Source organism: Hyperolius riggenbachi, chromosome 1 (assembly GCF_040937935.1).
Source record: "Hyperolius riggenbachi isolate aHypRig1 chromosome 1, aHypRig1.pri, whole genome shotgun sequence".
Taxonomy (NCBI): Eukaryota; Metazoa; Chordata; class Amphibia; order Anura; family Hyperoliidae; genus Hyperolius; species Hyperolius riggenbachi.
Window position 1 is genome coordinate 186,825,368 of NC_090646.1, and position 12,460 is coordinate 186,837,827.

The 12,460-nt window shown below is 40.6% G+C and overlaps 1 protein-coding gene across 4 annotated transcripts in view; it reads left to right on the forward strand.

Annotated features, from left to right (window-relative positions):
• The window catches only part of LRBA (LPS responsive beige-like anchor protein), a 677,685-nt gene that overhangs the window by 584,926 nt on the left and 80,299 nt on the right, over positions 1-12,460 (forward strand). For all 4 annotated transcript variants that reach the window (XM_068279131.1, XM_068279139.1, XM_068279143.1 and 1 more), the window contains 2 exons: positions 1,030-1,222; positions 5,776-5,838. In XM_068279131.1, coding sequence (XP_068135232.1) covers positions 1,030-1,222; positions 5,776-5,838 — 256 coding nt within the window. The remainder of the gene's footprint in view (positions 1-1,029; positions 1,223-5,775; positions 5,839-12,460) is intronic.

A 12,460-nucleotide genomic window follows, 5' to 3' on the forward strand; every position in this document is an offset into this window, starting at 1 on the left:
CCTCTCTCCTATACAATACTGGCAGCCGGCGGGGACATGCGTGTCCCCCCAGAGTCCTTAGTTGCAGCAGGGAATCCTGCCGTTCGTTCTTGCAGAGCGGGTGCTGGCAGAAGCAATGTCTGCAGCCTCCCCCCTCTGCTTGTTTCTTGCGACGAACGACTCTCAGGGACAAGCGTGTCCCCCGGCTGCCAGTGTTCTACAGGAGAGAGGCAGGGGGAGGAGAGGAGGCAGAGCCGAAGCCAGCAGCTTCATCTGTTACATTGCCCTATTCAAGTTGCAGGCTCACAGAACACATTACTTTGCCCTACTACACTTGCACCCGGCTAACGGAAAAGTACCGATATATCATATTGCTGTAGAGGCTTCAGCACTCTTACTTAATAGAGTTGAACTTAAAATATGACTTTATATGCAGATTGTCACAGACTTGCAGTGGAGATAATTAAACCTAGTAGATGCTGATCAGTTACCTTGTAGCTGGTTAATTACACAAATTGTCTCTTCAACTAATGTATTTTTTCTGCTTTGTTTAGAGGTAATATGGTGAAGGACATGTACATAATGTTTACTAGGGATTTTAGGTATTGCATTGCTGCTTTCTCAGTTAAAGTGGACATGTGTGCTGTATCTCCCCCTTGTAACACTGCATTCCACTTATTAGTCACATTACAGTAGTTTTTAAATATCAGCTATCCACTCATTAATAACTTGTGATGTAACTTAGACTTCATACTGCTGGCTTAAGCAAAACAAGCAACATAAGTTTCCTTTTAATCATTTTACCGTTTCTATCATAGATCTCAAAAACTCTGCCCATTCATAACAGCTATACAGATTTTTTTTTTCTTTTTTACTTTCTGCTCTTGCTCTTAAGCTTTTCATTTGTTGCTGCTTCTGGCTTCTGTATTATAATCAGGTCTTCCTTTTCTTGTCCTGTTTTCCTTCCCTTTGTTCCTCAATTTGTCCTTTTTGTACACTTTGTTCCCTTCTTCCACTTGTGTTTGGGTTCTTGTCCTGCCCACTCAACAGTATCTCCTCCTTCAGACTCCACTGATGTTTACAGACCAAGCTCAGCATGATGTCATCATGGTTCTGAAGTTTCCATCCAACTCTCCAGTCACGCATGTTGCTGCAAATACTCAGCCTGGATTGACCAGCCCAGCAGTCATCACTGTCACAGCCAACAGGTTATTTGCTGTGAACAAGTGGCACAGTATTCCCGGTAAGCAACAGTGTATGCAACTGAATATCAATTGAATCTATATAAGGCAATATATAACCTGTTGTTGGAACAAAGAATACTGAGGAGTATTATTATTTATTGTATTTCTAAAGCGCCAACATATTACACAGTGCTGGACAATAAATAGGGATACATACAATGTAAACAAAGGATGACAGAGAGGAAGCAAATGGTTATACAACATAGTACAAGGTTATGCAGGCACACAGGGTAACACGTGAAAAGATCTACCAGGATGACCCTTTTCCCCCAACCATAATAGCAACCATACAAGGGTATAAAGCAGCAGGCAGTAGAGGATGAGGAGAAGGCCTAACTGTTGCTTTGTGTGAGGACAAAATGCCATGTCTTCCCATTGCGTGCACCACCCCCAGTAATATCCTTCACTTTCCTTGGCTTATTACTCTGGGCAAACAGACCATACACCGCTGTTAACTGCTTAAATGGGCATTGCCCTGGGCTGTGAGCATCCTGATGGCAGTAGATAGACTGTTTTCCGAGAATAACGAGTGAGGGAAAGTGAGAGTTAAATGGGGAGGTTTACAAAATGAGTAACTATAGTGTTTTGGCCTCTGAAAAAGTGGGGCCCCCCTGCAGAACAGCTGTTCACCCAGGCTCCTCCTCACCTCGTATTGCCTGCTGTTTTATACCCGAGACGTTTATGGTGAATACTGAATAAAGCTAGAATGCGAAGTACTTTTCTGTTGTGTTGATCCTCTGCTTTTAATTGTTTTTTCAATCAATTGCCAGAGCAAGTTTGTAGATCAGGTTCTTTGACTTCCTCAGACACAACTAGAGCCAAAATATCAGCATGAATGCCAAGAAGGGGAAATTGTTTTGAAGGGTATATCCATCATGCCTCTATTTTTCTGATTTCAGGTTTCTTCTGAAACATGCAGATGGCATGTTTTATAAAACTGCGGCACCCATGCTTGCTTAGAAAAGCAGCTTGGATTACAATGTCAACAAGGAGAGTGTAGCAACTAACAGCCGCTCAACATGATTTGGTCTCTTGTAGTTAAATCTATCATTAGTCAAATGACATAGGTTACTAATAAGGTGGCCACACACCATACAATTTTTTAAATATGTGTTCAATTTAAGAATTGCAATCAATTTTTCTGACTGATTGTAACATTTCAAAAGTATGACCAATGTACCACACAATATGTCAATGTACCCAATTATGATAAAAAATGATTGGAAACGCTGAGAAAATTGCTTGGGTGTGTACATTAATAAATTGACAATCTAACACACCATACAATCTTTAGAGAAATTGAAGAAAAATATCTGGCATTCAGGATAGATAAAAATCGAAAAAAACAGGAAATCCGATCGAATTTTTAAGTCGAATGAAAAAAAAAACTTTTGATTTTTTTTCGGGAGATCCGATCATTTTTATCGAATTGCTGTAAATCCGAATCATTATATTGTGTCGTGTGTGGCCACCTTTAAAGATAATCTATCGAATTCAGCGAGATTCCGAGTTTGGACTCGGAAATCAGATTTCTGTGGCAGAAAGCCATATATGGGTATCAGTATGCCGAAATTAGAAATTTTGTGGAAATGCCACATTCCCGAGACTCAGAAATTTTAGGCCACTCACAAGACCTGGGAGTGTTGGACCAATCAGAGAAGCAGTATTGTACCATGGAAATTGGATTAGAGTGGAAATGTTCTGCCAATCAGAAGACTTGGGGGTATTAGGCCAATCAAAGAATGCAGACGGTTACTGCGGTTGCAGATCCGAAATGTGGATTACGTATAATAGCGTACATCTACAAAAATAGCAGATTCGGCAAAATAATTTTTTTAATACATTGTCCAATTAACTAACTTTATTGACAAAAAATCATCGTAAATTTGTAATCGTAAATTCCGATTTTCACGGAAATTGGAAAGACACTTCTCAGCAAGCGGAAATCCATCAGAACTGGAAATCGGCATTTCAGACGCTCCCTAGTTACTATGCCTTGCACATGGCTCTTGTTTTATGGAACAGACCACGTGCTCCATTTTTTCTTTTTGTAATTTCCATTCAGGATTATTGCCTGCAATGTGTGCACTGTGCTAGTAAATGCTTTGTAGTGCACGGAGTAGACATTAGCTAGCTATAACCTAAGGTCTGTCTTGCTTCCAGTAGTGTAATTAGCCGTTACAGGCAAGATTTTGGAACATGCTTCTAGAAGTGGTAGTGAAACTGCGCAGTGGAAATGCCCCTGCTTGCCAGAGCAGATGGCTGCTCTTTCAGAATCAAGCAGCTTCTCAGTCTCATTTTACATAGTGACATGTGAAGCTGCTGCCAGTCAGGCATCTGCCTCGACTTCTGGCAAAGAAGAATAAAAACACAAAGCATGTCATTGGCTAAGATAACCTTACCACCTTTAAATACAAAAATCCACCTCTCTAGTGTTTAAGGCTTTAAAATTTGTAAAGAATAAAAAAAGCACCTGTATCATATGTATTTAAGCTAAATTTAACGGCTATCTTCTCAAATAGTTTTCTCAACCTACACCGTACTTCCATCCCAGTCGCTGTTGTAATAGGTATTAGTTTATTGAAATTTGTAAATAATGATTATTATAACTATACGTAAAATCTTCATGTTGGATAGCATTAGGCACAGGAGCTTAAACAGTATGAATATTTTTCATACAATTCATTTTTTTTTTTTTGCTGCATATAAACATACATACAGACATGACGGTTACTGGCCCTGTCAATAGGGTTAATTTAATATAAATGGCCAAATAACACACACACACACACACACACACACACACACACACACACACACACACACACACACACACACACACACACACACACACACACACACACACACACACACACACACACACACACACACACACACACACACACACACACACACACACACACACACACACACACACACACACACACACACACACACACACTTCCTTTTTTTTATTTATTAATCAAATATACTACAGTTTGCGCACACACACAAAAAAAATCCATGCTAATTAACTAAAGACAATGCAAATGATCAATATGATTGTTTATAATAAATCTATAGCACCAATTCTGTGCACATACAGTTTTATCATGTTAATAGATTGAAATACTGTACAGAATTGCTTTTACAAAATTGTACCATAATGGGCACTTTTATTCTTACAGTATTTTCTCCTCATAAGTGGTCACTTAGGCTACTTTACCATCAGGACGTTGCGTTTGATGCGACGTTAAGGCCGCACAATGTGCCCCTAACGCAACGCATTGTGTACCATAATTTAAACGTTATAGTACATTATTTAGCCCTGCATTTGGTGCGCCGTTTTCCTTTGCACAGTGATGGAACGAAAATGGCGCATGCGTTACATATAAAAGAAAAATCCATTACTGAGCATGTGCAACACAACTAACGCAGCTGATTCATAGCTAAATGCACAGCATGCAGCACTTTCTAATAACGCCCCACGTTACACACAAACGCCACGTGTGCACTGTGAATGTCGAATTGCTGTGCTTTAGTCTACGTTATAAAATTTTCTAACGTGCGACTTTAACGTCCCACTGTGAAAAAGGCCTTAAGCATGTATTCCCCCTACAGGGCTCACACTTGTGTGAAAAAATGGATGCTTTTTGGATATGTTTGTGTTTTTTGTTTGTGTATTAGTGATAGTGTACATTTTTACAGGAATGCATTTTTCTGCACACCAGTAGCCTGAGACAACACAGATGCCACATGCAAAAAACTGCTGCAAACTGCCTATTTTAAATCCACAAGCTAAATGGAAACTATAGGTGTAAACGACCTATAGGGTAACATTGAGTGTTCAGAAAACAGTCTTTTAAAATATCCAGATTTTAATAATTGGAAATCCTGCTTCCTACCCTTAGACAGGGAGTACGCTTTATGGAATTGTACGCATTTTGGCGCGAAATGCAAAACGCGCATGGCTCCAATAAAGTCAGTGGCCCTGCTCGGGAAACACACGTTGTTGGCGTTCGTGCATGTTTTTAAATCGCGCAGCTTTTAGCTTTTTTCTGAATGATGCGCGCATGCACAATTACAATGCATTCAGCTGCATCCCAAAAAAAATCACAGATTGTGTAAGATTGCATGTGGTAAATGTGATCGCAAACATGCATGCACTAGGCTGAGACTTGGGAATCATCAGGAAAAACGTGTTCCCCGCCTTTTTTGCAGTTTGAAGTCTGCTTGTAACAGATTATGCATAATTACAGAATGAAAGATTTAATTGTCCTAGCTTACATTTTCAGGCCTATATGTAAGTTGATGTTCAACATTTAAATAATAAAATACACAAATGAAAAGTGCCCTCAGTTTTTTGTAGCATGTGTCTGTTAGCTCATGCATTTTCTGTATGCTTTTGTTAGTATGCTCATGCTGGTTTACTGCATTGTCCTTGTCTATATAATGTGTGCACATCACTTTTCTTTTTATCTCTCAGAATATCTTTTCTTATGAAAAATTGTAAAAGAGCTAGTATTCTCATCTAATCTTTCCTTCTCCCCAGCCCATCAAGGTGCCGTTCAGGACCAGCCGTACCAGTTGCCGGTGGAGATCGATCCTCTTATAGGTCTGTCACTTCCTCCTCTCTATGCGATTCATTAAGCTCTGTATGGTAGCCCTGAAGTGTAGATTACTGTTGTTTTTCACTTGCCAGTTGCCTGGAATGGAATTCTCCTGATAAACCATTTGCATGCAAATTGGAATGCAATGAGCTGTGGCTATGCTGGTATTTCATCAACTCCCCCTCGTTGGCTTGCCTAATTTGAACAGGCCTAGGACGTGTGTCACCGAAAATTAATATGGATGCCGTAATAATGTGTGATTGAGAATGGCGCATGAAGCACTGTCAGGATAATATTGGATCTTTTCATCACTCAGACTTGTTGATGAGCAGGAGCGAGGCCCTGTTTATGATGAATTGGCGTTCAGTAATGTGCTGGAGCTGCATTTTTTTCTTCCTAGGGAAATTTTCATAATAACAGTAAGGTTCTTCACCGCGCGGAGACATAAAGCACGGTGCCTGAGCTTTATCATTAACATCACAGCTTTTGTTCACACACCAGTATTGCCCGCTTTTCTATTAAAGCGTGGCTGCAGATGGATCCTGCACAGGGGTAGTTTAAACTCGAACACAGCAGTGATTGTGTGTCTATTTGAAAAAAAAAAAGTGCTGTCACTGATTAACCATTTACAACCCACAATGTAGCAGTAAAGAGCACAAGAGCAATTGATGTTCTATGTGAAGCTTTTGAGGGCAGGTTCACACTCAAAGCGCAAATTGCAATTTTGTTTGCCTCGATTTCAGTTTGATTCCCAGTTCGATAGAATGAGAACCACAACGCAATCACCTGCAAATCGCTGCATGCAGCATGTTTGCGATTGATTCTAATTGCAAACGCTGCAGAGAGTAGAGTGCTCAAGTGTGAACCAGCCCTGACTGGGACTCACTATAATACCAGCAGGAACTCCTTGAACAGAACCACTATTCTAAGACATCTGCGCCTTTTCAAATGTGAAGAAAAAAAAAAATCCACATCCGACCTCTTCCTGACTATATTGCTAATCTTATAACCAGGGGTGAACTAAGACACACACACACACACACACACACACACACACACACACACACACACACACACACACACACACACACACACACACACACACACACACACACACACACACACACACACACACACACACACACACACACACACACACACACACACACACACACACACACACACACACACACACACACGATTTGGAGCTCACAGCTACCCATGTATTTTGTAAATTCCACACGGATGTCAATCATATATAAATACATAATAATTTGGTAGGACTTTAGACTACCGTATGACCGATAGGGAATAGATTATGAGCTCTTCTGAGGTCAGTCCATGACATGACTATGCAGGAGCTGCACCAGAAATGTTTTAGTGAGGGCAGTAGGGGTCTATGCAGGTGCTGGATTCACTGGCTGGTGAGTTTGCCATATGTTGCCCGCGCAGCACACCACAGCAAAAAAGTGGTGTGGCCACGCACTGGAACATGAGCGTGGTCATGATGGGTCATAGGCAGACCCAAATGTACATGAAATACTGTAAGTAGCTGTGTTATTCACAGTAAGGCCGCATTCACATTACAAACGTGGACGGGCACGCACGCGGAACGCAACGCTTACGAACGCACGCCATCCGCGTTTGTATGCGTTGCGTGGCTGATCCCATCACTGAAAAGTGAATGGGACAGCCACGCGTTTTGGCAAAAAATGCGTGCAGCATGCGTTCCCAGACCGCACAGGTCCGAAACGCATGCAGTGTGAACATCACAGTGCACTCTATGCACTGTCTGATGTCGTGCGTGTCGGCCACCTGCACGTGTTTCCAAAACGCGGCTGGAAACGCGTGCAGTGTGAACGGGGCCTAAGTGGGTCTGCCCAGAAAAAAACTTTATATAAACATGCCTTATGATGGTCTTGAAGTCTATTTAAACCCTAAAAAATAAACAGAATAATTGGGCTATTCCTAACTTTTTAGAGACAGTATAACATTTTTTTAGTCATCTGAAAAATACAATATTTAAAATGCACAATCTACAAGATGTGATTAGAGTGGGAAAATGGTAAAGGTTTTATTCACAGTAAATTGTATTTGAGCAGAATGCATGGATATTGGTGTGATGCTGAGAACATGGTCTCATTTGTGTCTGTCATAGTTTGCCCTTCCCCTGTGTGAGGAGTCACGATGATGAGCAGTGAGATATGGTTTTATCCTCCTCAGAAGTGGAGAGCAGTCTTCCTGTGACTTATAGTGTGTTCTGTGACCGATGTTCACTGGCTGGAAATGGATGAGCCATACTTCATTATCATACAGTGCGCTAGGCTTCCCTATCACTGACTCCCCTGATAATATTAAAGGGAGAGCGGGAGGGATCTGCTTTGTAGAGATGAATAAAATATGCAGAAGCACTTATTTCATGTACTGCAATGCCAATATCCTTGTCCGGAGTGTTGAATTCATAAGAACAGGATTTTATTCTATATTCAGAGAGCAAACAGACTGTTTCATGCAGGTTTACAAGAGAATTCTGAATTGTTGGATGACAGGATCAGATGTAGAGTTTAACATATATTACATTAGCATGGGCCATCTCTTTTGTCATTAACTGCTAAAATAATCTCTGCACGACTTTGATCAGAACATCTGTTAACAACAGATAAATCAGAACTAAAAAGCTTTTGTCAAAATTCCAGTGTTTCATGTGACACAGTACAGCTATAGGGCAACTATTTTTATTATAATTTTTGTCTGTGGCACCAGTCTCAATGCTCTGTGCCAGACACAGTACATTAATACAGTAGAAACATAAAATACAGTTATTTCAGGAGAAATGATTGAAAAATAATTGTAATAGTCACAGAGAACACATATGCCATGATGAAACCTCGGTCTTGGAAAAGCAGAGTATTGCACCCAGAAGCTGTGCTGATAGGCCAAACCCCTAATGTCTCCTCCTTATCTCCCCATGTATGTGAGGCAAAGTGCTTCCCCAGTGTATCTGTATGATGCAGAGTGTCTCCCCAGTGTATCTGTATGATGCATATTGTCTCCCCAGTGTATCTGTATGATGCACAGTGTCTCCCCGGTGTATCTATATGATGCACAGTGTCTCCCCGGTGTATCTGTATGATGCAGAGTGTCTCCCCGGTGTATGTCTGTTGCAGAGTGCCTCCCCTTGTATATGCATGTGATGCAGAGTGCCTTCCCCAGTATATCTCTGTGATGCAGAGTGCCTTCCCCAGTATATCTCTGTGATGCAGAGTGCCTTCCCCAGTATATCTCTGTGATGCAGAGTGCTTCCCCCAGTGTATCTGTGTGATGCAGAGTGCCTCCCATAGTATGTGTGTGATGCAGAGTGCCTTGCTTGTATCTATAGTTACCGCTCATTGATCCTGGCAGCCAGCTTCCGGTCTACCAAGCAGCTCCTTCCGCTTGAGGTCCAGGGCTTCGCTCTCTTCTCGTACAGAGTAGCCGTCTTCTTGTCTCCCTTGCAGTTCTGTTCTTTCTGCTGACCTCTAGTGGCAAATACAGAACTGTAAGGGAGACAGGAAGGTGGTTACCTAGAATGAAAAGACAGGGAAGCTATAGATCTCTACCGCCAAGAGCTGCACAGGAGACAGGAAAATAGCTGTCTTGATTTAGGGGAGGCAACTATAGAAATGGGCATGCTTCCAATGCATGTGTTGTATATGTCCTGCACAGGTGACTCGAATATAAGCTGACCACACACACACTTTGGGAAAGTTTTTTGGTCACAAAAATTTGGCATATATTTGGTAGTTATTAAAAAGTTAACATTTAGTCGTTCATACAGTTAAAGGAAGTACAAATTCTGAGTATTAAGCACTTTACCCCCGGCGGTAAGAATTTCACCGTCCCTTTTTCCATCCTTTAACCCCCAGGGACGGAGAAATCCGTACCTTCCGCGTTACCGCCGCTGTCCGCGCTTGTGCGCGCGCACCCGCCGCTCGTGCACGCCGCCGCCCGCTCGCCGGGAGATCAATGAACAGGAAAATCCATTCCCGTTTGTTGATCTAAGCCCCCGCAATGATCCGCTGCTTCTATTAGAAACAGCGCGATCATTAGATTCTCCCAGCCTCCTACTGCTTCCTGTAAGCGTCCTTCCGGACGCTTACAGGTCGCATGTAAACAGACTCACTGTGGCCAAATAGTAAACTACACCCTAAAGTATTTTACACATACAAATACATTGTATTACACAATAAATTAACTCATTACCTCCCACACTCCCCAATTTTTTTTTTTTGTTATTTAAAAAAAAAAAATACAATAAAAAAATAAACAAAATAGTTACCTTAGGGACTGAACTTTTTAAATATTTATGTCAAGAGGGTATAACACTGTTACTTTATAAACTACGGGCTTGTAATTAGGGATGGACGCAAAACTGAAAAAAATTCACCTTTATTTCCAAATAAAATATTGGCGCCAAACATTGTGATAGGGACATAATTTAAACGGTTTTATAACCGGGACAAATGGACAAATACATTTCATGGGTTTTAATTACAGTAGCATGCATTATTTAAAAACTATAATGGCCGAAAACTAAAAAATATTTTTTACCACATTTTTTCGTATTTTTCCATTAAAACACATTAAAGGGGTTCTTTCGTGAAAAAAGTAGGCAGTTAAAAAATGTGACAGATGACAGGTTTTGGGCCAGTCTATCTTTTTAAGGGGGATTCTCAGGGCTTTCTTTGTTTTCAACAGCATTTCCTTAACAGTTGCAAAATCTAACTGACATAATAGTGTGCAAGTGATTAGGGAGGCCGGCTGGTATCTTGCTATTTTGGCAGTTAAACTGCTGCTCAGGAAATGCTGTTGAAAACAAAGAAAGCCCTGAGAATCCCCCTTAACCAGTTCACCCCCAAGGGTTTTTACTCTAACGGACCAGAGCAATTTTCACTTGTCAGTGCTCCTCCCTTTTATTCCCTAATAACTTTATTACTACTTATCACAAGAAAATGATCTATACCTCGTTTTTTTCACCACCAATTAGGCTTTCTGTGGGTAGTACATTTTGCTAAGAATTGTTTTATTCTAAATGCATTTTAATGAGAAAAAAACAAAAAAATAGAAAAAAATCATTATTTCTCAGTTTTCAGCCATTATAGTTTTAAAATTAAACATTCTCCTGTGGATAAAACAAACACATTGTATTTGCCCAGTTGTCCCGATTATTAAACCATTTAAATTATGTCCCTATCACAATGTATGGCGACAGTATATTATTTTGAAATATAGGTGTTATTTTTCTGTTCTGTTTTTTTTGTTCTGGCCATAATTACAAGCCCCAATGTAATAAATTAAAATTAATTTTCCCCCATAAAATATAGATTAAAAAAAGCTGAGTCCCTAAGGCAAGTATTTATTTATTTATTTTAAGCTGATTTTTTTTTTACAAGTGTTTTCTTTTGGAGGGGGAGTGTTGGAAGTGGAATTTTATTAATTTTATTACTCATGTGTATGTACTTGTAAATGTATGTATTTTGCACGTGTCATATACTTGTTGGCCACAAGATGGCGCTAGTGAACACACGTTATAGTAAGTGTTCACTTTTTTTTTTTTTTTTTTTTTTTTTTTTTACACTTTATTTAATTGTTACATTTCCTGTTTTTGTGAATGGACGTAGCCGCTGTTCGCGGTCACGTCCATTCACTCCAGGCACTGCGATTGGGTAGAGGACCGTTTGGTCCTCTTCCCCAATCCCTCAGCACGGGATCCTGACGGAAACGGCGGCCGTAGCGGCGCGCACACGGCGGTAGCAGCGGCGGGAACGCGCGACTTATTAATACGTCATGTTGCCGTTAATAGGGTAAAGCATGACGTATTAATGCGTTAGGATGCCACTAACTGGTTAAAAAGATGGACTGGCCCAAAACCTGTCATCTGTCAAATTTTTTTAACTGCCTACTTTTTTCGCGAAAGAACCCCTTTAAGAATAAAATAATTCTTGGCATAATGTCCCACCTAAAGAAAGCCTAATTGGTGGCGAAAAAAACAAGATCTAGTTAATTTCATTGCGATAAGTAATAATAAAGTTATAGACGAATGAATGGATGGAGCGCTGAAAGGTGAAAATTGCTCTGGTGCTCAAGGGGTAAAACCCCTCAGTGGTGAAGTGGTTAATATACTTACAGAATATAATATTTTTATAGTACTTTTCTCCCTGGGGGCTCAAAGCATTGTATCACTTATTCCCTCTTCCTGCTATATGCCCGGGTATAACTTAGTGCTTGGTCAGATGAGCGTGCAGATTCCATGTTTGAGTTTCACATGGAAAAATGCTAAAAAATGAAAAGCCAGACAGCGAAGAGGTGGAAAATATAGAATTTGCTGGCCAGTCTGACGTTGTTTAGGGAAAGCCAGGGATGGGAAATAAAGAACAGCGACAATCCAATGTCACGAAGAAGCCCTTTTTATGTAGAGTTAGGCAAGAAGTACATTTTTGCAGACTGTTCTGGAAAATAACAAACTTGATGGCACCCACTGAGAAGAGAAGCATTTAGTTACTAAAGAATTTGGTGCTGAGCAAGAAGGAATGAAGGAGTACTGATGCTGGGGCTTTTTTCCCTTTTCCTGGCGCATAAACATATCAT